General features: G+C 41.6%; 2 protein-coding genes and 1 long non-coding RNA gene across 7 annotated transcripts in view; 1 reads left to right on the forward strand and 2 right to left on the reverse strand.

Annotated features, from left to right (window-relative positions):
• LOC146625338 (uncharacterized) overlaps nucleotides 1-27,178 on the reverse strand; it is a 169,047-nt gene that overhangs the window by 6,867 nt on the left and 135,002 nt on the right. The gene's annotated exons all lie outside the window — the stretch shown is intronic.
• Nucleotides 1,515-9,899, reverse strand: LOC146625339 (uncharacterized). 3 transcript variants are annotated; one of them, XM_085362779.1, is made up of 5 exons: nucleotides 3,977-4,452; nucleotides 3,551-3,642; nucleotides 2,978-3,172; nucleotides 2,813-2,889; nucleotides 1,515-2,556 (listed from the first exon to the last, which is right to left on the reverse strand). In XM_085362779.1, the coding sequence occupies exons 1-5, from the start codon at nucleotides 4,125-4,127 to the stop codon at nucleotides 1,917-1,919; spliced, it is 1,155 nt and encodes a 384-aa protein (XP_085218905.1). In that variant the 5' UTR covers nucleotides 4,128-4,452; the 3' UTR covers nucleotides 1,515-1,916. The 3 variants fall into 3 exon arrangements, with proteins under 3 accessions (XP_085218905.1, XP_085218904.1, XP_085218903.1); XM_085362778.1 differs by lacking the exons at nucleotides 3,551-3,642; nucleotides 3,977-4,452 and adding an exon at nucleotides 6,548-9,899 and having other exon boundaries at nucleotides 1,516-2,556; XM_085362777.1 differs by lacking the exon at nucleotides 3,551-3,642 and having other exon boundaries at nucleotides 1,516-2,556; nucleotides 3,977-4,064.
• On the forward strand, nucleotides 11,676-16,365 carry LOC146625340 (uncharacterized). 2 transcript variants are annotated; one of them, XR_014906505.1, is made up of 4 exons: nucleotides 11,676-11,964; nucleotides 14,597-15,367; nucleotides 15,483-15,599; nucleotides 15,823-16,365. It is a non-coding gene; the product is annotated as an uncharacterized LOC146625340 (long non-coding RNA). The 2 variants fall into 2 exon arrangements; XR_014906504.1 differs by having other exon boundaries at nucleotides 14,597-15,599.

The following is a 27,178-nucleotide window of genomic DNA, read 5'->3' on the forward strand; positions in this document are numbered from 1 at the left end:
GCATACTAAGTTTTCATGCCTTTCCGACCCATTCCGACTTGAGAAGACAATGGCCGGTAAACATACGCCGGGATCATTTCACGATCACCTCTCACACCAGGGTCTGCTGCAGACACTTTGCCAGTGATCAACTCATAGAGCCAACAACCCTCGATGGTCGAAGGAGGCTTATTAAAGGTGCTGTACCAACACTTTTTGAGTGGAATGGCTATAAAGTTGAACCACCGCGGCGTAGTGTTTGGGAGAGAACGGAGCGACGCCCTGAACTAGTTCCTCCTGACGATCAAGAAGAGCAAAGTCTTACAAGAGATCATGACTACTGCTCAGTCCCTGAGCCGTCTGCATTGGACATATCTGCATCAGCTGCAGAAGACCTGTCCAAAGACGTGGAGACTCTGAGGAAGGAAATACAGGAGTTACGTGTCCAGCGAGAATTTGGGTTACAGCGTTTTGCTGGCTCCGACACTGACATCCGATTCTATACCAGGTACACCTAAGTTCTATTCAAGCTAACTGTTTAAAATATACCAAGGTCACCATCAGTTAAATTTCGAAAGTTTTTCCAGTCTTAATGAAAACAAAATAGATATTTACTTTTCATCTCTAATCTGTATGCTGGTTCGGTTAGTGACAAGGAACTATTCAAACAATCAGGCATTGCTGAGAAGTTGACTGAAGACATGGCAGTGATGGTAGATAAGGGCTTCCTAATCACTGATTGTTGTAAATGCAAAGTGTACTGCCCACCTTTTCTATCTAAGCAGAAGCAGATGCCAGCATACCAGGTTAAGGAGACGCAGGCCATAGCCAGACTCAGGGTACATGTGGAGCGAGTCATTAGGAGGATCAAACAGAACAAACTTTTTGATAGCATCATTACCATGTCACATGTTTATAATATCAACCAACTGTTTGCAGTGGCATGTATGCTGTCAAATTACCAGAACACAGCATTAGTTAAAAAATGGGTTAAGTGAGACCAGATGGATTTTTCCCAAGACACCAGTGCCAGTAACTTATGGAAAATGACCTGCAGCTGAGGCCACTACAGTTGCATTTCTTCCTTCTCAGCTGACAATACTTGATTACAGAACTGGTACTTGAGTGCTGATAGTTGAGTTTCAGTTATTGATAATTCAAATTCATTGCAAATGTTTAATGTTAATAATACTGTTTAATTATATTACTATATTACTATTCAGATTCAACAAAACTGTTTATCAAAATTATAAAGTAAATCACTAAATCGCTTTAAAATCATAAGTGACATTGAGCTTTTGGAACATCAAAAATACCATTTGTCATTTTCTACAGTTCAGTTGTGTTATTGTCTAAATGTATATCAGTATGCTAGGCATGGAGTTTTAAATACTTACCATGTAAATAAGTTCTGCACAAATTCAACGTTTTAATGTGTGTTTTTAAAAATTAAATTGATGCCATTGCTTAAATAACAGTTTATTGATGTCACATAAAAGTAACATGTAACAACAAAAGAATTCATGAAATATATTGAAAATAAAACATCAGTTATTTTGTTCCAGCCAGCCTGAAGGATCTGTTTTTCTTTTTGCTATGTTTTCACTGTTCATTTTTTCAAACACAGGTATCTTGGCATATATATGTAAAAAAAGAAATAGTCTGCCTTTTCTCTGATTGCATTGTGCACATCTGTATCCATGTATATTCTTTGCACTAGGTAGTCCTCTTGTGCCCACACAACAAAGTCACACCACTGCATCCCACTGATGAGCAGTTGTCCTTGCACTTGCCAGTAATATGCGTGGCTCTTTTTTAGTTTAGGGGTACCACATTCCATCTGCACATATTTGCAGTCAATAAAGTTTTGTACATTGGGACATTTGAATTCGACGAAGCCAAACTGGGGGTATTCATTGGGGTCAAAAACAACACCATCAGGAGATGCAGCAAGCAATGGGGTGAATGACCAGACCACAGGGTGAGTAGTTAACATTCATTAGCCTACTATACTCTGCTGCTATTGCAGGCTCCATCTCAGTTCCTCTCCTCATGTCTGCTGTCTGCCTTGTTCCCTTCAATATACGCTCTGCTAGTGACTCGGCCGAGCTCTGGCCTCTGACGTGACACACCTCCCGAAACCTAGAGGCAGTCACTCTGGGCCTGCGGAGCTGATGCCACTCAGACGAAGAGCTTTGCTCACGTGTAGCTTCCTCTATTTTGTGAGCCATTTCCAGAGTTACAGACAAGCTTTTCAGATGCAGAAGCTCTTCTTCTGAGCACACAAACACACAATCTGATGGCAAGATGTCATACCCCTCCAGAGGCAAGTGCGGTGTTGGTGGTGCATCGCGGTGTAGTGTGATGTACCGGGTTGTCAAAACCGGCTGCTGATATGACAGAACACTGCCCTCCTGCACCAGCCCAAAGGCACTTTCCACAAGGGGCTTGTCAGGTCTCATGTTCATTGTGGTCACAAGTGGCCTGTCCTCAATATTAAATTTTGCATATGCCTCCGTTATTCTGAACAAGCAGGGATCTGGTAACGGACCCACCATGCCTCTGTAGAAGCCACTCCTAAAGAAAACATCAATGACAATAATGTAAAGGAGAAGGTTATTATACTGAACAACAACTAAACTAAAAACTAAAAGGTGTAAAACAGTGGTGCATAAGTTAGAGACTGGGATGTATATGTACATGACTGAGTTAGCCGTCTTCAGAAAGTGTAATGTTGTATGTAAATTAATACCTATTCTGACACATGTATGTATGAAAAAAATAGCAACATACATTTGTAACACGTGAAACCAAATTTTACAAATGTAATTACCGTACTCCAGTCTGGGCCATCCTATTTGGTACCGGCTTAGTGAAGACCATGGAGTTGATGGGTCCTGGCTTCACACCCTAACAGAAGACACATTTACTATGGATGGTGTTGCTGTTCATATGTAAACATGGACTAATTCAAAAACTTTAACCTCATTTAAATTACCACTGTCCGTGGCTTGTGCCATTGCTGTTCAGATTCCGTGCAGCTATGCACAGGGGGGACAACCGGCACTCTGAGTTGTGAGTAGTGTGCTGTTTGGAAGAGCAGTGCCACTGTGTGATTGCACATAACAGCGCCTGCCACACAGGAGCACTGGCTATGTGTCAGTATCACTGGCGATGAATCCAGAAGCTTAATCTAAGAAGAAAGAACGAAAATTAAAAATGTAACATCTTCATGGAAGAGCCGAACAGGAACATAGTTCAGTGTTATGGTTACGCACCCTCCTGAATGCTTAGTGTTTCCTTCTCTTCCTATTAAAACAACTTAACCATGCTTGATAACTGTAATAACTTAGATTGTGTATATTTGCAGTATTAACTTGTTGTCAAATGTTTCTGATCACCCAAACACACGTTGATTTAACTATCTGACTAGTCAAATTAGGAGTGATAAAGCAGGGAGACAAGGAAAACATTCAAGTTGATGGGCCTTTAGGAATGAACTTAACTAATGCTTAAATGAACTGAACCCCACTGAACGGGGATTAACAACTTTGCACAGCTTCCTGCCTACACTTAGTCTGTGTGGTGCCTCACTCTTCCTCATTGACCTGTAGCACAGGGCTCTCACACCGACCTCCCCTGACAACCTGTCTTTATTGGACACTGAATAAAGATACAAGTACCATTAGCATTATTTCTGTATTACTCATTTCAGCATGTCTTAAACATATATATTTTACACTTAGCAAGAGTAGCATTAGGTAGTTAACTACCTCCATAGTTAGCCAACTACCTAACGCCATTATAACAGTGTCTAACTACAAAAGTGACATTAGTTAAGAAAACCTCAACTATAGTTTAGGACGACATAAAACACCGTTTAAGAAAACATGTAATGTAGAGAACTGACATCAAATGAAGGACATAGCGGAGTAACGTAGTGTTTGCATTTGACGTTAGCTAGCGTTTCTTTGTCGGTTAATTTACGTTTTCTTACCTTCGTAGTTGTGTATATATGATGCAGCATATAACTTAAATCCTTTATCTAATTTGCTAGCGGGGGTAGTCGTCACTCTGCAAATCCGATGAACATCGGTGATGTTCAATTTTGGGAGCTCTTGTAGGCAGCGAGTGTAGAACGTCGCCATGGTTTAACCGCACCGGAAGCACTGGGGCAGGACTACATAGAACGCGGAAGTGTTAGTGCAAGTAGTCCATTTGCATCATAGGATTGTTTTTGTTTTTCCTGCAGTATATAAAAATTGCTGTATCTCCAAAATAAAACTATGAAGACACTCAAAATAAATTTCCTGTTGTAAACTATTTTTTGCAACTTTTTTGTATTTAAAGTTTTGAGGGATAAGCTTCTTAAATTTCTCCAAGTAGAAATATATGTAACAAAACAAAAACGATTTTCAATTTTATTTGTAGTTTATTGCACTTTTTTGCAATTAATGTAGTTACTATGGACTTAATGCATACATGTTATTAAAATATGGGCTATAACAGTTGTATTGATGTATAGCAACTTGAAATGCTCCCACAAATGGCACTACAACATGTAAAAAAAAAAAAATATAAGCTCTGGCGGACTTGGTTCTATGGTAGGTCTTCAAGGGTTAAATAAATATCGTCAAATAATCGAGATCTCAATTTCAGTGAAAATAATCGTGATTATCATTTTTGCCATAATCGAGCAGCCCTAAATACAAGTAAGCCATAGAATATTTTAGTCTGTACAGGAAGCCAAGAAAGTTGATTATGCATTTTATCAATATTATTATAGCATGAACATCTTAACACTAATCTGGACGCCTTATTCTGGACTAACAGAAGTCTGTTAAGATCTGTCTTATTAGCTGCTGACCAAATGATTGAACAATACTCCAGATGAGACATTACTAGTGTATTAATGACATCTTTCATAATTGAAGAACTGATACACAAAGAGCATTTCATAGCCATAGCTATGCCATGTCCCATTTTCTTAATACCAGCGTCGATGTGCTGAGACCATGAAAGGTGGTGATTTATGGTAACGCCGAGTAGTTTCATCTGGGTGACGTGTTCTAACACTGGCTATGGAAAGACTCAGTTGTGGGCTGTTGACTAATCTGCTTCTAATTAACAGATTTGGATTTAGATACATTTAAAATCATGTTGTTTTTACTTATCCAGTCAAACACATTCAGCAAATTTTGTTGTGACACGTTGGTCAATTCAGAATTGTCACTGGCTGAATAAAACATGGTGGAATCATTGGCATACCCAAGATTAAGTCAAGACATATTGCAGATCGTCAGTGAAAACTGAATAGAGAAGTGGAGCGAGGCAGCTGCCTTGGGGTAAACCGCAGTTCATAACTGAGAAATAACCATTACAATAAACCTTCTGCTATCTTCTGTCCAAATAACTTTTTTTTCCAGCACAAAGCAGCTGGTGAAAATCCATAACATTTTAGTTTATCAATCAAAAGATCAAAATTTATCAAATCAAATGCAAGAAAAATGTCTGATTGTAACCTAAGGGGTTTTTTTACATTAAGAAAAAGGCACCAAACATCAAACCAAATTAAGCCTAAACAGTAACACATGAAAGTAGAGCAGGTCGATATGACCAAAAATATTTATCACGATATACATTTGGAAATTTGCGATAACGATATAACTGACGATATAATTGACACTAGACAAAATACTTTACAACTCCACAACTTTATTAGTGCAAAAAATCCATCAATGTATTTTCACTTAAACAAGCAGCTGTTTTTTATGTGCATTAAAGTTATATAAAAATTTAACAGTGCAAATGCAAATTGCTTGCTGACAGTTTAACCAAAAGGAATTTCCAGTGGAAATTGGCTGACATTTGCATTGTTAAATTTTTATATAATTTTAATACACATAAAAAACAGCTGCTTGTTTATGGGCTCAAAATGTGGTCATAAATATTTTGTACTTGTAAAAAAGAATTTGTGTGTGCGTAAAAAAGATTTGTGTGCGCGTAAAAAAGATTTGTGTGTGCGTAAAAAAGATTTGTGTGTGCGTAAAAAAGATTTGTGTGCGGACTTAGAAAAAAAACCCCTGCAAGTTACAAGTGCGGATTTTGACCCTATTTTTCTTCCTTTCATCTGATTGTTACATTTGTGATTGACATGACATTGACCAATCAGATGAAAGGAAGAAAAATAGGGTCAAAATCCGCACTTGTAACTTGCAGGGGTTTTTTTTCTAAGTCCGCACACAAATCTTTTTTACGCACACACAAATCTTTTTTACGCACACACAAATCTTTTTTACACATACAAATCTTTTTTACGCACACACAAATCTTTTTTACACATACAAATCTTTTTTACAAGTACAAAATATTTATGACCACATTTTGAGCCCATACTTGTTTAAGTGCAAATACATTGATGGGGTTTTTTTTTGCACTAATAAAGTTGTGGAGTTGTAAAGTATTTTGTCTTGCATCAATTATATCGTCAGTTATATTGTTATCGCAAATTTTCAAATGTATATCGTGATAAATATTTTTGGTCATATTGCCCTGCTCTGTCTGTCACCTTCTGTGTTGAGCTCATTGTTTTCTCTGTAGTGGCTGAGCTGAGTCCAAGTAGCTGAAAATGTTCCTCTGCTGCTCCGTCAGACTCTTCTCCTCCTGCTGATCAGCTGGGACACAAAGCAGATCTTTGTTAGGCTCCACACTGCACTGAAGAGTCAAAGTGTCTCATATGTTCATCTGACAACAAAAAACAAAAGAATTTTGCTTCCCCAAGTGGGCAAACAGACACAAAAGGTTTGAGCACCGATACCAAATTTAGCAGTATGGCAGACCAGTAGCAGGAGAGACTGAGGCCTGTTATTAGAATCAAATGCCCAGTGGGCCGACACACCGATTTGCAACGATACGACTCTTGGTGGCGCTGTCACTTGGTGTTCGCTCGCTCTGCGGTAGAGTATCACTTCCTGTTCCTGCTCAAACACAGTGGTGTTTCTGAGTAGTTTATTTGCTTAGCAATTTAATTAACAACTTTTAAATACATTCTTTTTCATAGTATAATCTTCACGTGCTTCATCCGAAGCACACTTTCTGTGTACTCACTACCTAATTTATAGCCAAAGTATTCACTCACTTTCTCTGTACTGTTTCGCTAGCTTAGCTCGTAGCCGACTCGTTAGCACCATGGCTACTTCACCTGTCCCTCCTGCACTTTCTTGCTCATTGTGTCAGATGTTTAGTTACTCCTCGGCCTCCTTTAGCACTAATGATATCTGTAACAAATGTAGCATATTTGCAGCGCTGGAGGCCAGGATTACTGAATTGGAGACTCGGCTTCGCACCCTTCATTCACCCATAGCTAGTCAGGCCCCTGTAGCTGGTGCAGCCGAAGATAGCGTAGGCCCCGCTAGCTGTTCCCCGGCAGACCCCAAGCAGCTGGGGAAAGAGGGCGGCTGGGTGACGGTGAGGAGGAAGCATAGTCCTAAACAGAAGCTCCAGGTACACCACCAACCCGTTCATGTGTCTAACCGTTTTTCCCCACTCGGCGACACACCCGCCGGGGGTTGAACTCTGGTAATTGGTGATTCTGTTCTCAGACATGTGAAGCTAGAGACACCAGCAACCATAGTCAATTGTCTTCCAGGGGCCAGAGCAGGCGACATTGAAGGAAATTTAAAACTGCTGGCTAAGGGTAAACATAAATTCAGTAAGATCATAATTCACATCAGCAGTAATGACACCCGGTTACACCAATCGGAGGTCACTAAAATCAATATTGAATCGGTGTGCAACTTTGCCAAAACAATGTCGGACTCTGTAGTTTTCTCTGGTCCCCTCCCCAATCAGACCAGGAGTGACATGTTTAGCCACATGTTCTCCTTAAATTGTTGGCTGTCTGAGTGGTGTCCCAGAAATGATGTGGGCTTCATAGATAATTGGCAAACCTTCTGGAGGAAACCTGATCTTGTTAGGAGAGACGGCATCCATCCCACTTTGGATGGAGCAGCTCTCATTTCTAGAAATATGGACAAATTTATTAAACCCCCCAAAATATGACTATCCAGAGTTGGGACCAGGAAGCAGAGTTGCAGTCTTACACGCCTCCCTGCAACTTCTCTCCTCCTGCTACCCCCCCAAAAACCCATCTCCATAGAGACTGTGTCAGCTTCCAAAAAGACAAAAACAAACTAAAAACCAGCAACAAACAACTTAAACATAAACAATCACAAAGAAAGAACAATACAGTATCCACCTCTGAACCAAAGAGTAAAACAGTGAAATGTGGATTATTAAATATTAGGTCTCTCTCCTCCAAGTCTCTGTTAGTACATGACTTAATAATTGATCAACAAATTGATTTACTCTGCCTTACAGAAACCTGGTTGCAGCAGGATGATTATGTTAGTTTAAATAAATCAACACCCCCGAGTCATTCTAACTACCAGAAATCTCGAAGCACAGGCCGAGGGGGCGGTGTGGCAGCAATTTTTCACACTAGCCTATTAATTAATGAAAGACCAAGACAGACTTTTAATTCATTTGAAAGCCTGATGCTTAACATTGTCCACCCCAGCTGTAAAACCAGTCTTACTTGTTATCATCTATCGTCCACCTGGGCCTTACACAGAGTTTGTCTGACTTCTCAGACTTTACATCTAATTTAGTTCTGAGCTCAGATAAAAATAATTATTGTGGGTGATTTTAACATCCATGTAGATGCTAAAAATTACAGCCTCAGCATGGCATTTAATCTGTTATTAGACTCAATTGGCTTCTCTCAAAATGTAAAAGAAGCCACCCACCACTTTAATCACACTCTAGATCTTGTTTTAACATATGGCATAGAAACTGAACATTTAACAGTGTTTCCTGAAAACCCTCTCCTGTCTGATCATTTCCTGATAACATTTACATTTACAATAATTGATTAGACAGCGGTGGAGAGTAGACTTTATCAAAGTAGATGTCTTTCTGAAAGCGCTGTAACTAAGTTTAAGAATATAATCCACCCACTGTTATCATCTTCAATGCCCTGTACCAACATAGAGCAGAGCAGCTATCTGAACGCTACCCCCAACAGAGGTCGATTAACTGCAGGAATGTCTTAAAGACATAAAGACCTGGATGGCCGCTAACTTTCTGCTTCTTAATTCAGATAAAACTGAGGTTATTGTACTCGGCCCTGAAAAGCTTAGAAATATGGTATCTAACCAGATTCTTACTCTGGATGGCATTACCTTGGCCTCCAGTAACGCTGTGAGGAACCTTGGAGTCATTTTTGACCAGGACATGTCCTTCAATGCACATATTAAACAAATATGCAAGACTGCGTTCTTCCATTTGCGCAACATCTCTAAAATTAGAAATATCCTGTCTCAGAGTGACGCTGAAAAACTAGTTCATGCATTTATTACTTCCAGGCTGAACGACTGTAATTCATTATTATCAGGATGTCCAAAAAACTCACTGAAAAGCCTTCAGCTACAGAACAATGGAGATTTCCGTTATATGGTAACGCCTGCAACTCACGTGACGCCCAGAATTGTACAATACGGATGCTCGAGAGCGCGCGTGTGATGCAAGTATGTGTAGAGTGTTGAGCGCGTGATCAGTGTTGAGAAAAACAACTCACGAAACTTGACCTTTCTTTACTCGTGGCTCAATTCCACTTCTAATCTATTCGTTTGCACACTTACACACCCAGCAGCTGTTTCCTGTTTTGCTACACTCTGGAGAGCCTCGCCTTTAACGGTCTCCTCTCACAGAGAGCAACAGAAAACTTCATTCAGAAAACTTCGAAAAACTCGAGATTGACTGAACTCAGTTCAAAGTTACCTTGACACTTACCTTTAGATGTGAGAGGTAGCGATGGTCCGCTTGAAGCTGACGCTCCGGTGCGTGTGTCAGAAAGATTAACTGCTTCAGAAGCACTGTGTCGAGGCTTGATTCGTTTGGCCAGAGTCACGTGATTAGTGACGTCTGAAGCTTCATTTAGAACGTACTTTTTTACTGAACTTTATTGAAACACAATAAGTATACAACATACAAACACATGAAGTTTAAGAAAGAACAGAACATGAACATACAAAACCAGGGGTAAAAAAAATTATTATATGAGTACGTGCAAAAATCAACATATATAAATATTGCTCCTTTTTGTTGGTTGAGTCTGATATTGATTGTATGTACAATTCCATATCCTTATAAAAAAGCAGAAATATGGTGTTTTATTAATAAACTTACATTTATGGATAGAACATTTAGCTAAACGTATTAAGAAATGTATTATAAAAAACATTTATCATTCTTCCTGGTGAACTTAAAGAAACAGAATAAAAACATTTTCCCATCATTAAGAAAACTCCCTTAAAATATGGACAATAACAAAACTGTTAAATTCTTCCAGAATCTCTGTGTAGAGGAACAGTACCAAAAAAGATGTGCTACAGTTTCTGGATGATGCCCACAGAAAGTTCAATTAGTATTTATGTCTCTTTTAAATGTTACCATATAGTGACTGGCTGGGTAACATTTATGAAGAATTTTATATGAGATTTCCTTCACCTTGTTTACAATTAGATATTTATGGGCTCATCCTGACTGTCTTCCAGGTGATATCTGGAACATGTTGGTTCCAGTAAGATATTATATATATGGGAGAGACACGATATCTTCTTGGAATAAACTACGTATTCTCTTATTGCTGTTACCAAGTTCCTGTGAAAAGCAGATTTTTCCCACTGCTGACTCAGCTGGATCAGGGAGAGTGACTGAGGTAGATATTGAACTGTCAGTGTTTTTATATAACATTAAAGTACCTGAGGGTATGGCACCAAGCACCATTGAGAATTCCCAAACACTTACGGGAAATTATATAGTGTAAGGGATTCATTGTAAGTAAGTCGTACTCCCTCTTTATTAACCAGCTGAGCCACCAATAGGATCCCATTTTGGACCCAAGTTTCCAGGAAAAGTGATAATAAAAGAAATAAAATATCTCTGTTGTTCCAGGTGAGTTATATGTGTGGTGAGAAGTTGTGTTTATAAATGAGGGTCCACGCTAAGAGGACCTGCTTATGGTTTTTCCATATAAAATTAAAGAGCATGCGGTCGATGTCTTTACTAATTTTCTTATCCAGATGTAAGGAGAGAGCAGCATATGCCAGTCGGGATATCCCTTCAGCTTTAGTAATTAAAACTCTACCTTTCAGAGATAAATCCCTTTGCAGCCACTGGTTGAACTTTTTTTTGTGTTTCTTTTGTCAAGAAAAACATGTTATTTTACTGTCACTGTGTTATCATTTACATGCACTGTCATTATTTCATCATTACTTCATTAGTCTGTATTACTTATCATCAGCTTATCATCAGTTTATCATGTATCATTTATCAGTTATTTCAGAGCACGCAGAATAAAACACATTCTAGAAAGCAACCAGCTTGGCTGCAGGTCCAGGCAGGCCCAGGTCAGATAAGGATAGTCAACTCTCTTTGGCCTGAACCCACAATTTCACAAAACTACACACTCTACACACTATTGGTTAGGTTCCCAGGAAACATGAGTGGAAACATCTGGTATTAATTCTGGGAAAGTCTTGTTGTTCTGAACATAGAGGAGGTCTGGGAATTGTCCTGACGTCATTAAAGGCTATAAAGCTTTCTGTAAAGAGCAGAAAGGAGAAGACGAAAGATCAAGGCTTCCCCGCACACTGTACGTGTACTGTGTGTGTGTAATAAAACACTTTTTGAACACCTCCGAGGACTCTGTCTGCGCTCCCTGCGGAGGGAGATGGAGCCTGATGTTTTGCAGTGTCTATTTTCACCATTTATAGGTGTTTTAATAAAATATTTTGTGTTGACCCACTCTGGACTTTCAGTCGTAGGTCTCTTCCTCAAAATTCGAACCGCGACACTTTGTATAATCGGAGTGAAGTTTGATGAGCATCTTGACTTTTGGTCTTGGGATATTAACAGTCCTGGGTATGTGACTTCTTTTTTAACAGAAATGTTACAGATAGCATTTGCAGTGCAGCCTTTAATTGCTAGTAATTCACATTTTTTAGATTTAGACATAAACCAGATGCCTCAGAGAAATAAATCACTAATAACACTAAGGGCTGGACGGATTTGATTTGCATTCTTCAAGAAGAGTGGTGTCATCAGCTTGCTGGCTGATGATGAGCTCCTTATCAGCTATGGTGATTCCTTGTATAACAGGTCAAATCTCGGGGTGGAGCCGTTAGTCATTTTAATTGAGCTATTGCCATTTGTGTACAAGGTTTTGAAGCTTTACAGAAAAATGCTAAATTTTTCCAAAGAGTGGAACATAAATTGATGTTCAATTGTATCAAAAGCCTTTTAAAAATCCAGGAAGAGAATGAAGCTATTGTCAGATACCAAATCAGAGTAATCAAGTAGATCTAAAACCAGTCTAATGTCATTAGAAATGTATCTATTTCTTATAAAGCCTGATTGTGTCTCATCGATAATTGTGTCCAAGAACTCTTTAATTCTGTTAGTAAGTACTAAAGCCATAATCTCATAGTCATTATTGAGCAGACAGACGGGTCTCCAACTATCAATAAGAAGTAAGTCTTTGTTTGGCTTTGGAATAAGTGTTATGAGACCCTGAGTAAGAGTAGGAGGGAGGGTGTTATTCTCCATACTTTCTATGAAAGAAAACCTGCAGTAAGAACGCAGCCAGGAGATTAGTAAATGATTTATAAAACTCTGCAGTTGAACCATCTGTGCCAGGAGATTTGTTGGCCTTAAGTGCAGAAATAGAATTACAAACTTCCTCCACAGTCAGAGGGCTGTCACAGAGACTTCTATCTTCCACAACAATAGTTTTTAGGTTTTTAATATTATTGAGAAACAGTGTTGAGACATCCTCATTATAGTTTGAGTTGTACAGTTTAGTATAGAATTTGGCACAGAAATGTGAAATTTCTCTAGGATTGTCAAAGACAGTGCCATTAATATTTAGTTGGTTTTGGATCTGTATTTTTCAAGCCTGAAAAAGCAGAATTTTGTTCTCCCTCCTCCAGCCACCTCTTCCTGGATCTTACAAAAGCACCCTCAGCCTTGCATCGACAAACTGTTGCATATGATTTTAAAATTGTCAATTAATATTTGCATGTAAAATTATGAAATGTGATTCATTAAACATGTTTGTGGTTGTTACAGTAAAATATATAACTTTTTCTACTCGGATTTTATGTTTTTGTCTGATTTTAGATCAATTGTGTCAGTACAGTATGTCAAAATGAGAACATGACTGTAAATTCAGACATGTGAGGTTGTGCTGAAAAGAATGATGCCAAACAAGGCAAAGTAAATCGTTTGTAAAGGTGAAATATGGAGGTAAAATCAAAAGTAGTTAAAATTGGCCAATTATCCCCTGGAGCCCAGAGGGTTAAACGTTTTTTTAAAGTAACGCTATAGTTACTTTTCAAGTAATTCATTACTTTCAGAATCTTGTAACTCAGTTACTAACTAAGTGACTTATTTGAAGAAGTATCTAGTAACTATAATTAATTACTTTTTCAAAATAACTTGCCAACACTGTTTATAAGGAAGTGAGTCATTCGCAGGATTTGTGGAGTGTTCTGATGGTGAGAGATAGCAAACCACAGATCGTTCTATTGAGAGATATGGAGCCAGAGAGGCAGAGGAGAGGTTCTGTCGTGTGGGAGTATTTTCAGTAGATTTTGGTCAGTTTTGGTTGGGTTTGCCAGTTTTGTGTTCTTGTTATTTGTTTTTTTGTGTTTATTTTATCTAAAAATGTAAAAACCTTAAATTGTCAAAAATCTGCTTTTCATAATATAAATATCATGATATAACTTTAGAAAGACTTCCATTTGACTGTTTACATTTAATGTAATAAAAAAATATTTTTAAAGTAATCTTAAATGTTATTCTACAAATGTGCAGCAATTTAATGTGTTTATTCTTTTTAGCTTATAGTCTGTGGAACCCAGGACGACCAGATACCTGCATCTCTACCAGTTTCTGTGCACTCCAGCCTTCTTTTTACAGCACAGTGTTAACTTTATGACCTTTCACAGCACCTCTGGAATCTGGATGGCCGACACCTGACAATCAGGATGAACCGTGTGTTTGGCTGATGTTTGTTTTTCTTTAAGAGTGTTTGTAAAGCACAGCACAGACAGACATGCGAATCGATCAAACTTTTCTACAAAACGTTATACCAGTCCGGGTCAGGAAGGGCGATATAGCACGGACCCGTCAGATGACTACGCCGGATGGAAACATAACCGGAAGCGTCCCAGGGACTTTCCCTTTGACCTTCATCCTGGAACCGACCTTTGACACTTGGATGTTGGCTTAATTTTTACCCAAAGAGAAGTTTGACCCTAACAAAAAAACACGATACTGTGATACTTTGATGTTTTTTTCAAATAATTTGGAGCGAGATTTATGTGACTGTTCATCTAAAATCCAGCAGAGAGTGAAAATACAAGAGCTGCTGCAATCCTCTGCATTAATGATCTCTGTTTCTCTCTTTCTGTGTGTGCATGTGTGTGTGTGCATGTGTGTGTGTGCGTGCGTGCGTGCGTGCGTGTGTGTGTGTGTGCGTGTGTGCTCACAGAGGGGAGGTCACAACAGGAGTTCCCTGAGTTGACACGTATGAAGCATAAAGTCAGTTTGGAGCAGTTGGTAAACACAGAAGTACATCCAATCTTGACTAAATTTCTTGTTTATCTACTTCATGCACATTGCACGCACAAGAATCCAAATCTCTGTATCACAATGATTTCATTAAAGCCTTATTATTTTATGGGGGCAATATCACATATTACCGTAGATCATTAATAGGGAACAAAAAAGAAGGATCACATCGGCAATGTTGCTGGGAGACAGAAGTCTTGACACGTACTTATAACTTAAACCACAAAAAACTCAGTTACAGCTGGTAAGATTTGTGGTATAAACCAGACTATCACAGTCTGCATCTTTACAGGGTTGTTTTCTGCTTTTGTTCACTCCTAGTGTGATTAAAAAACAACAAACACAGAGCCCACTAACTATTAGCCGCTTTCCCCCCTAAACAGTCAGTTGACTGAGAGAAATGCAATCCATTATTGTGAACGCTGAAGGAGATGTGCTCCAAGGTCAAACTTATATTTCCTTAACTTACATCCTATGTTCTGTTTAATTCCGGCATCCCTTCATGGCTTGATGGAAAAAATTGGTTAAACCATTGCTCAACTTATGTCTGAATGATGGCAGATAATTCTGATGAAACTGACCCCGTAAGAACTTTGCAGCTGAGTCGAGGGCTCGTGGAAATAAGGTCAGGAAGTGTCCGGTGTGACTGCGCGTGCGGGCGTCTGACAGACACACTAGTGCAACTCAGAGTGTGAGCAGCAACTCCTGTATACTAAACATAAGAAAAGTAATTTGTAGTGCTTCTCTTTTTTTAAACCGAGATTCCAGGGATCATGCTTATATGGTTTTCTTTTATTCAAAAACAGGTTAGTTTAGCGATCGTGTAACTGTGTCCTTGACCTTTTTACCGGCTTGAGAAGTTGGTTCCCTGGTGCAGATATCTGGGATGGTTCAAACGCCGAGTCTCCAAAGGCAAACAAAAGGTTATTTTACACGTTATTTCTTAAATGTGTATAAATGGGATGATGACGATAAAAGTAATAAACAATAAATGTAAATCTGTTTTTTTAACTTTTCAGACTCATTTACCCACTCCAGTGACAGCGATAAAAAAAAAGATCATGACTTTAAAGAGATTATGAACAAAATGCATTACATTTTGGTTTTTGCTACATTAACAACTTTTCCAACTCTGATTCTCTGCAGGACCAACACGGACACCAGTTTAGACTGAAATCCAGTTCCGACGGCACACGCAACATGTTCAAGCTTGCACGGAGGCATCTTTCTTTCAGCTTAACGAGTGAACCGTCAGCTCGTTCAAACACACGTTAAAGTCCGTTTGGCTCGACACCACCGAACAGAGGCAGCAATATAACATAGCTAACATTAACAGTGCAGTGAATCCTGCTTGTGCCGTGATATTCAGGACTGCAAACCGAGCAGCATCACTGACTTTCAGCTTGTTGTGTTTGTGGATATATGACTGACTTTAATTATCCATAAAATCATCACATTCTCTGTAAGATTAAGGTCGACTATTGAACAGCGAATATTTTAAAGGCTTTAAAACCAAGTCAGTACAAACATCACTAATGTCACATAACTCTGCCGACATGTGGCCAACAGTAATGCTTTAATGTTCTTCATTATTAAACATTTGCACATAAATAAGTGACATAGTATTCAGTAAGGCGAGTTTATTTATATAGCACAATTCAACAACAAGGTCATTCAAAGTGCTTTACAGAGACATTAAAAAACAAAAATAAAAAGCATGATTTAAAATTGATTAAAAAGAATTTAAGCTTAAAAGTGTGGATTTGGTGCTTTATTCTATAAAGACACATCTCCTGGATGCACTGGTACGCATCTTCAGTGATGTATCCTAGGGTCATCAGGTGTTTCGGGTCTCTCTCTTTTGGCCACAGCTTGTATGATGTTGGAGACATCCTCATCAAACTTCTGCCACTCGCTCTGGCTGCTGGCTGGGGGCCACTTAATCCGCTGTTGTGGAACTACACTGCTTGGATTGGAAGAGTCCTGTGCATGGAGGGACTGGGCTCTGTGGGGTGCCTCCTGGCCGGGCTCCTCCTGCGTCTCACCAGGTTCAGGACCTGTGCGTTGCACCTCACTCTCCCGCTCCAAACATTTCATTCTAGCCTGATGGACATTTAGGCCACGCTGGTTCTTGCACAGCTTGCCGCAGATACATGTCTTACTCGTAGTCCTTTCCATTGCATTAGTCGTTAACCTTAAGTCCGTCCGATTGGAGACCTCATCCTCCCCCCCTCTCGGGGTCTCCTGGGGGTATCTTTCTTTAGGGCTTTCCATAGCTTTTTGGGTGCTTTCTCGCGAAAACTGCAGACCGGGATGCTAGCCCACCCTGCCCCTGGAGCCGTCTTTCCGAGCTGTCATCTGTCTCTCCAGCCGTCACCAAACTTTCTTGGTTGTCACCTAGACTCTTCCTAGGCGTCACTGGCTCAGCCAGAGTTTAACTATAAAGACACATCTCCTGGATGCACTGGTACGCATCTTCAGTGATGTATCCTAGGGTCATCAGGTGTTTCGGGTCTCACAACATCATACACCCTCGCCCAGGCGACCCAGCCGGGGGTGATCAGGCCCCGACTTGCGTACCAGTAGCTACCCACGGATCAGCCCTCTTAATCCACAGCCACCTTGTGGCTTTCTCTGCCGCTTCACTCACAGCCTGGATGGCCCTCTTCTTGGCTGCCCCAGCCACGCCCAGCCGGCCTAGGACTTTGCAGAGTGATCGTCCTGCAAAGCCCCTACAACCCACTTCTATGGGCTCATAGAAAGTCTTCCAGCCCCTTCCCCTGCACTCTTGCACTAGTTCCTGGTACTTTCCTCGTTTCCTTTCATTAGCCTCCTCAATCCGCTCTTCCCAGGGCACTGTGAGTTCCAGCATGATCAGCTGTTTTGAGGCCTCAGAAATAATTATCAAGTCTGGCCGGAGTGATGTTTTTGCAATGTTCTGAGGGAACTTTAGTTGTTTACCCAGGTCAGCCTGTAGCTGCCAATCAGAGGCTGTGTTGAGAAGGCCAGTTGTCAAATGTGGGCGCACCTGGGGTTTCTCTCCAGCCTTAATAAAAGAGATTGCCTTCCTCGGAGCATGATGATGCTTGCTGGTGCTGATTGCTGAGGCAATCTTTTCAGCAACTACTCTGAGCACCTGGTCGTGCCGCCAACGATACCGACCATCGGCCAGGGCCCTTGGGCAGCTGCTAAGGAGGTGTTCTAGGGTCCCTCTTCCAGAGCACAGGGGACAGGCAGGTGTCTCGCGCTTTCCCCACAGATGGAGGTTTGCTGGGCTTGGCAGAGTGTCGTATACTGCCTGCACTAGGAATCGGATCCGGTGGAAGTCTGCCTGCATGATGTTTGCCCAGGTGACCTTGCGCTGCAAGGTGCCCTCCCACCTTGTCCATGCTCCCTGCCGCTCAAGGCCTACAGCTCTGCTTACTCGCTCCTCCTCCACACCTGCTCGGACCTCTTCCTGGAGTAGCTGGTGTCTCTCCTTTCCCTGTGCCCTGCTGACCTGGGCCTTTGGGACGTACCCCAAGCCTGCTCCCCCTGTTGCTAAGACCCCCATTAGTGTTTTCTGCCTTAGGCGTGACTCCGCCACCTCAACTGCCTTCTCAGCCTTCCACTTTCTTCCTGTCCTTACCTCAATGCCTGCTGATGCCACCTTGCAGTCTTTAGAATCTCTGTACTGTAGGGCTTCTCGTGTGCGAGCCACCTTGAACTCTTCTGTGAGACCACTGAAGGGTAACTGCACGCTGTTGCTTGTCCCATACAAGGCAGCGCTGGTGAGACTGCGGGGAAGTCCCAGCCACTTACGAAGAAAGCCACTGATCTTTCTTTCAAGGGATTCCACAGTAGTTATTGGAACTGTATAGACAAGCAAGGGCCACAGGATTCGGGGCAGGATGGAATGCTGGTAGATCCAGGCTTTAAATCTTCCAGGCAAGCCGGACTTATCCACCTTAATAAGCCACGCTCCCAGCTCCTCATTTGCCTTCTGAATAGCAGTAGAGTCTTTCAGGCTGGAGTCAAAGAGTTTCCCCAAGCTCTTAACTGGTTGTTCCGTTATGGATGGAATAATGGTTCCTGAAATTGAGAACCGGAACTTGTCCGTCACCTTGCCCTTCTTCAGTACCATCGATCTTGACTTGGAAGGTTTAAAACTCATCCTTGCCCATGAGATGAGTCTCTCAAGACCTTGCAAGATCCACCTACACCCGGGAACTGATGATGTTGTAATGGTGAGGTCATCCATATAGGCTCTGATAGGGGGCTGACGAACACCTGACCTTGTTAACGGCCCTCTGCACTCCACCTCCGCAGCCTTTACCACCATGTTCATTGCCAGGGCAAAGAGCGTAACTGAGATGGTACAGCCTGTTATTATACCTTTTTGGAGTCGGTGCCAGTCTGAAGTAACTGCCCTAGAAGTGACCCTAAGCCTGAAATTGGCGTAATAGTCCAGGATTAGGTCCTTGATCTTGCTGGGGACATGGTGGAGGTGCAAAGCATGCTCAACCAGTTTGTGTGGGATCGACCCATACGCATTAGTTAGGTCCAGCCACAATACAGCTAGGTCGCCTCTCTTCTCATGTGCTTCTCTTATAAGGTGTGTAACTACACCTTATAAGAGGTGTAGTTCAAATGCAATTCAAATGCAATTCAAAATGTAATTCAAATGCAGCTGAGAACAGGTGAGTCTTCAACCTGGATTTAAATAAACTGAGTGTTTCAGCTGATCTGAGGTTTCTGGGAGTTTGTTCCAGATATATGGAGCATAAAATCTGAATGCAGCTTCTCCGTGTCTGGTTCTGACTCTGGGAACTGATAAAAAAAAACGGATTCAGGTGACCTGAGGGATCTGGAAGGTTCATACTGGGTCAGGAGGTCACTGATGTATCTTGGTCCTAAACCATTCAGAGCTTTATAGACCAGCATCAGAACTTCAAAGTCTATCCTCTGACGGACAGGCAGCCAGAGTAAAGACCTCAGAGCTGGACTGATGTGGTCCACTTGTTTGGTCTTAGTGAGGACTCGAGCAGCAGAGTTCTGAATGAGCTGCAGTTGTCTGACTGATTTTTTTAGGTAGACCTGTAAAGATGCTGTTACAATAATCAAGCCTACTAAAGATGAATGCATGGACTAGTTTTTCCAGGTCCTGTTGAGACATCATAACAGTACTTACTTTTAAACGTTTACACTTTGGCTGCTCCGCTTCCACCGTTTTTTTCGGCAAAATTATCCACACCCACCGCCACGCTATGCAATCTGGGATATGTTGGGCCACGAAGTCTACACCGACACATCCTTAGAATTCAGGGAAATGAAGGACACATTTGAGGGCTGCATTTCGAGCAGCCTTCGAATTGGGACAGCCTTCGTCGCGTTGCTGTGACGTAATCGGCCTTAAAACGCGGCCTTTAAGGCTGCAGACCCTGAATTGGGATACAGACCAGGAGTGACATGTTTAGCCACATGTTCTCCTTAAGTTGCTGGTTGTCTGAGTGGTGTCCAAGAAACGATGTGGGCTTCATAGATAATTGGCAAATCTTCTGGAGGAAACCTGGTCTTGTTAGGAGAGACGGCATCCATCCCACTTTGGATGGAGCAGCTCTCATTTCTAGAAATATGGACACATTTATTAAACCCCCTAAAATATGACTATCCAGAGCTGGGACCAGGAAGCAGAGTTGCAGTCTTACACGCCTCTCTGCAGCTTCTCTCCTCCTGAAACGACAGCTTCAACACATAATCTGTTATTAGACTATTAAATATTTCACTTTAATGTTGCAACTACCCAGTCACTTCTGTCTTTAAACAAAATAATATTTTCCAGTTACAGAAATTATGAAATCCAAACTAAAGTGTTACTGTTGCTATATGCATTTACTATAAATAATCAGAATCAGAATCAGAATCAGAAAGGGTTTTATTGCCAAATGTTGAGCAGGTTTACAACATTAGGAAATTGCTGCGGTGCTTCAGTGCAAACATACTGTCATAAAAATATAAAAATAAGAATAAGAATTAAAAGTGCTAAGTGGATAGATACATGATATATACATGAGTGCAGGTGGTGATCGGTGCCAAACATGGAATGATGCAGTGAACACAGCGTAGGGTCATGTGTTAGTGGTGGGAACAGTCGTACGTTTATTGTTCATGTGTCCGACAGCAGAGGGGAAGAAACTGTTCTTATGGCGAGAGGTTCTGGTGCGAATGGACCGGAGCCTCCTGCCTGAGGGGAGCAGGTCAAACAGACTGTGTCCAGGGTGAGAAGGGTCAGCTGAGATCCGAGCTGCACGCCGCAGTGTCCTGGAGGTGTACAGGTCCTGCAGAGATGGGAGTCTGCAGCCAATCACCTTCTCAGCAGAGCGCACAACACGCTGCAGTCTCTGTTTGTCCCTGATAGTGGCTCCAGCGTACCACACGGTGATGGAGGAGGTGAGGATGGACTCGATGATTGCGGTGTAGAACTGCATCATCGTCCGTGTTGGCAGGTTGAATTTCTTCAGCTGCCTCAGGAAGTACATCCTGTGCTGGGCTTTCTTAATGACGGAAGTGATGGTGGGCTCCCACTTCAGGTCCTGGGTGATGGTGGTACCCAGGAAGCGGAACGAGTCCACAGAGGTGATGGGGGTGTCAGTCAGGATGATGGGGGGGAGTGGGGCTGTGTGCTTCCTGAAGTCCACAATAATCTCCACTGTCTTCTGGGCATTCAGCACCAGGTTGTTGTGGCTGCACCAGGACACCAGACGTTCAACCTCCCTCCTGTAGGCAGACTCATCCCCGTCAGAGATGAGTCCAATAACGGTGGTGTCATCTGCAAACTTGATTAGCTTGACAGACTGGTGGGTGGAGGTGCAGCAGTTAGTATACAGGGAGAAGAGCAGAGGAGAAAGAACACAGCCCTGAGGGGAGCCGGTGCTGATGGTCCGGGAGTCCGAGACATTCTTTCCCAGCCTCACGTGCTGCTTCCTGTCCGTCAGGAAGTCAGTGATCCACCGGCAGATGGGATCAGGCACATTCATCTGGGAAAGCTTGTCTCGGAGATGGTCTGGAAGGATGGTGTTGAAGGCAGAGCTGAAGTCCACAAACAGGATCCTGGCGTAGGTTCCTGGGGAGTCCAGATGCTGCAGGATGAAGTGTAGAGCCATGTTGATGGCGTCATCTACAGACCTGTTGGCTCGATGATGGTGCTGACATGAAGGAAGAGAAAGTTACAGGTTGCATCCTTTGAGTTTGTCTCTGTGCCTTTGGGCGATTTTTATGACAGATGTTTCTGTTCAATTCTTAAATCAACTTTTCAAAACACAAACACTATTTTAAAGCTTTTAAAGAGTAAAATATTAATGATAATTATAATAACAGTAATAAAAACAAAAGCTCTCAGATCCATCAAACCAAGCAGCAGAGAGAACGACAAGTGAAGATAAAACTTTAACCTTGTAGACTTCATTATGTTCCAGCTGCTCTACAGACGCTGTGACCTCGAACTTAAGCAGGTCGTAAAGTATGTGCTGCTCAATAACTTCATAATTACACCCTGTGTAATTATGAAGTTATGAATTATGAAGAGCAAAGATATCCTCTAAATCAGCGTAGCACATGTGCAGCTGCTGGGATTCACTTAAGCATTCAGCTCGTCGCTGTTGCAGGTTTTTCTCTCGCTGTTCTGGCTCACAGCGCTGCAAGCACAAAAATAAATATCCCCAAAGGTGTGAAAGGGAGCTAATTAGTAAGAGTATTGTTACTCTCCCCAGGAGTAGTCCAGCAGTAGAAATCAGTCCAATGACAAGGTGTGTAACATCTAGCAGGGTGACAGAAAAACCCAGGGTAACTTCCAAGGACCTCAACGTCTCTCTCACATTGCGTTTTTTAAACATGTTTCCATTTGTCACTTCAGTCTTTACTCTGAAATACAGGAAGAGAAATCATGGCTGAAACAACTTCTCATGAAACCAGGGGTGTGGTCCAACAGTCAGTTTGGTGAGGAACAGGGGTGTCACTAGGTTTTAAGGACAGGGGGGGCTTAACCCCCAAGAGATGTACACGACATGAACGAACGTAGTGAATGAGCACAAAATTTCACAAACAGAAAACAAAGACTGAGAAATTGTTTTCCTACTTTTTTGGACAGATTAAACATCCTAGGCCACCAATAGATCTATTGTTTTATTTCAGTCTGCTTTATAATACAGTACAACAAAAAAACAGAGGAAATGTGTTTGCTGCATCAATAACAAGAAAAAAAACTGAAAATAAAAAAGTACATTTTTCTGGCTGCAATCACCAGTTACTTGGTGGGTGGAAGCATCAAAGAATGACGTCTGTTTTTAAGAGTGGCAAATCGGTCAATCACTCTGTTGTGACTCAGATGCTGAATCGTGTCTTTTTCAATAGACATGACTGCAAGACTGTGAAGTCTTTTCTGACCCATTGTTTGACGCAGCCAGGAGTGCAGCCGACGCAGTGCACTAAAGGACCGTTCGCACGAGCAGCTGCTGACAGGCACTGTTAGGGCAACTTGGATGGTTGCCTTCAGAGAGGGAAACATGTCTGAATCAAGGAGGTTGTACACAGACAACATATTTTTGGGTGGACATCCAGCCTCTGTTTTCCGGGTAAGAAAGTTTCTGGCCACCAGAACCTCCTCTTTTTTCAGGTCAAGTCTGTAGTGCTTTGCAAGTTCATTCAAGTGTGGTTCACTCAAGAAGTTCTCAGATTCAGGACTACATGCCTGGACACCTTTTAGCAGCCCTGCATCTACACTGCAAAATCTTTGATCAAGCTCGCCAACCATCCGATCCACACAAGGGAAAAGTAACTCTCTTTTCAATGTGTCTGAGTTGTTCAATTCAGTGCGTGAACCCACAGTTGCCTCCAGGACAAAATCCTCCATTTTCCTCTGTTTGTGCCTTGTCTTGGCACCTGGTTCAGGGATACTGTGGGTGTTACACAGGGCCTTGGTTTTCTCATACAGCTCTGTAGCAAATGCATCTGAGTGTTTGCCCTTAAGTGTGTCACACACAGCTTGTTTGCAGATAAAAGCTTCTGCCAGGTCTAAAGTCTCTTTCTGCAGGAATTTGTGGAGTCCTTCGGTTACAGACAGAATCGACTAAAACATCAGTAGTGCATAGACTGCTGAGAACTTGTAGAGCTTTGCTCTGAGACCAACAGCTATGGGGGATCCAATTGCAGATAGGCACTCCAAAATGGCAGGCAATGTCTCAAGAACTGCACTGATTGATCGCAACTGACATGCCCAGCGAGTGTTTGAAAGTTGCACAAGCTCAGTTTTTGTCAATCCAAGCTTTGCCTGAGTCTCCATGAACTTATGATGATTGACTAGGGAGGTGCTGAAGAAAGAATACACACACTCCAACAAGCTGAAAAGCTCCACAGCCTCTGGGACAGCCTTGCAAGTATTGCACAAAACCAGGTTGAGTTGATGAGCATAACAATGCACATAGATAGCCTCAGGATGAAGCCTTCTAAAATGTGCTTGTACACATGTAGTAGAATGAGTTGCTGCAGCTGCTTCATCATTTTCCCTCTCTTGGCCTGTTTGCTCTCCTCTCTCTGTAATAACTTGATCTTCCTCTGCCTCTCGATCCATTTGCTGCAGCTCCTCTGTCTCTCCTTGCTCTCTCTGACTTGAACTTGCCTGTTGACCTTTTTCTCCCTCAGCCTCCCCTTCTGCCTCACCCTTCAAGATACATTAAAACATACTGAATTGTAATGTAAATTGCTAATATCATGACTTCTGTTGCTTCCAAATATTTTGAAGTTACAAACATTATATTTTGAGCACGCATGTGACTAAAATGGTTGCAATTTAAAGCCCTGAAAAATATTACTAAATTACTTGAATTGAAGTAATATTAAAATAGAACTCTCAAAAATATGTGAGTCAGGCTAATTTGACTTATATATATCTCTCTCTCTTTGCTCTCTCCACTTTCTAACCTTGACTCTCCTAAATAAAAGCTCAAGTTAAACAGGTCTTATATGTTGTACCGTGACTGAAATGTTTCATATTTCATATCCATATTGAGTCCCATAAAATTCTAATCAGACTGTCTGCATCACAAATGACTCCATCCTTTGACTCACCTCTCCAGCAGACGTCTCTCCCCTCTGCCTCTCTGTGCTCCTCTGCCCTGACTCCTACAGGTTAATGGGGATGGAGTGATTATTATTATTTCCACTGATGATAACCATACCACAGCTCGATTTTTCAGAGCTAAAACGAGTGACAGAAATTAACATTATGCTAAGAATTTAACTTAGTGCGCTAGCCAGGTTTTTATTTATCAAAATGGGGAGCACCTGGTTCATTATTTACATGGGACTCCGCTGTTAGCTGGAGCTAACTAATTGTTACTACCAGCCAGTGATGAAGACTTACTTTCTTGAAAAACTTGCGTATATCCATGATTTCTTGCCGTTTGCCACATGTACGCTAGTGTGTCCGCAGGTGTATACGAGCGGAGTGTAAAGTAGCAGTGAAAACGAGGACTGGATTTTCAGTCATGTGGATGTCCCCTGTGAACAACTGGAACGGATTGGATAACGAAGCACTGACGCTACCTTAACAATGTAAAGCGAAAGGGACCAACCGAGTTATGATCATATTTGTGTGAATAGCGACAGGTTTATATTATTATTTCTTTAGACTCATATTCCTGCATCTTTATATTGAATTTGTCTGCAAGTTCTGTAAAAAAACAAAAATCGAATAAGTTTAAAAAAAAAACAAAAAAACCCCGCCAAATTATTTAGGGGGGCTTAAGAATATTTTAGGGAGGCTTCAGCACCCCTAAAATAGGCCTAACGACGCCACTGGTGAGGAAGGTTCCTAACTGAGAGAAGTGACCCAGAAGTATCTGTGTAGCAGCCACAATGAATCGAGATCATGAGCTTTATTAACTGATCCAAGTCTCTTCTTTCATCTTCTGTATTATTCAGTTTGCATTGGTAATGCCCATTATTGTAATGCTTTTTTAAGATGAGCAAAACTTTATTTTACTTTGGGTTAGCTGGGATAAGTGATGGATGGAGGGAATTTTACTTCAGCCACAGAAATCCTAAACAGGAAGGAGGAGCAGAGTTACAGTGGATCACTATCCAGCAGGGAAACAAGATTTATTTCAATTTCTTGGCAAAGAGTGAGATTTACGCAGTGGGCAAATTAGAGAGATGACACCATCAGATCCCGAGCCCTCCATGTGTTAATCAAGACACTGCTGCTGTGCTACATCCATAAATAATGAATAAATTAGGAGCTAAAGCTAAAAGGACAGTTTATTTGTACCATCTTCATGTGAACACATTCAAGAACATCACAGATGAAAGAAACATTAAAAACTTCCACACTACACAAAGCTAGAAAAATAGTTTCTTCCTATATGTAGAAAAAACAGAAACATCGAACACCTCCAAGACTCTCTTTGAAAGAACTAAAAACCTTTATTCTCATGGTCCAATCATGAGTGAACTCCCCGATGAAGCCTTGTGTGCTAAAACATGTCAGAGTTTGAAAGGTTAAACATGAGTTTCCAAAACGTTTTGCTGGAGAACAATGAACTATTTGACTGAGTTTCAATTATTTACAGACGAGCAAAACCAGGGGTCCGTTCTTCGTACCTCGCTAAGTAAGTTAGCTGGATTTGATTGTTGACGATTTCACGTGATCCTGGATCGTTCGGTTCCCCGAAGCTCATCCGGGACTTGCTGTCATAGCAGCAGGGCCGTAAGCATAAACCTGCTCGGGAGCAGTACTGTACTGTACTGTACTTCCTCAGGAGGCTGAGGTCTTTTAACATCTGCAGGAAGCTCCTGAGGATGTTTTACCAGTCGGTGGTTGCTGGAGTACTTTTCTATGCTGTGGTGTGCTGGGGGAGCAGCACAGCAAGGACTCATCCAGGCTGGAGAAACTGATCAGGAGGGCTAGCTCTGTGGTCGGCATGAAGCTGGACACTCTGGTGACAGTGGCAGAGAAAAGGACATTAAAGAAACTGATGGACATTATGGACAATGCCAGGCATCCTCTGCACACGGCCATAAACAATCAGAAGAGTCTGTTCAGTGACAGGTTGCTTCTCCCAAAGACAAGAACTAACAGACTTAAAAACTCCTTTGTCCCACACGCCATCAAACTGTTTAACTCCTCTCTGGAGGGGAGAGGGAGGAGAAACAGGAGGACAAAGGTGGGGGGAACAACTAAGCTGTAGTGCCTCTTCACCTCACTGTGCAATACCTTTTGTGCAATACTTTTGTAAATAGTCAACGGTGCAATAGACTCAATACTTGAAATGTGCAATTCACTTGTATTTTTATTTTTATTCCTATTTATTCTATTTATCCCCTTTGTATATTTTATTTATATTGTCTCTGTATTTATATATATGTGTGTGTGTATAACTCTGTAACTTCTGTCGGTGCTGTGCTTTTTTGGAAATCGAATTTCCCAGAGGAACCCACCCGAGGGATTAATAAAGTTCTATCTTATCTT

Source organism: Diplotaxodon limnothrissa, linkage group LG9 (genome assembly GCF_057381915.1).
Source record: "Diplotaxodon limnothrissa isolate DT_005_m linkage group LG9, D_limnothrissa_male_GT1.1, whole genome shotgun sequence".
NCBI lineage: Eukaryota > Metazoa > Chordata > Actinopteri > Cichliformes > Cichlidae > Diplotaxodon > Diplotaxodon limnothrissa.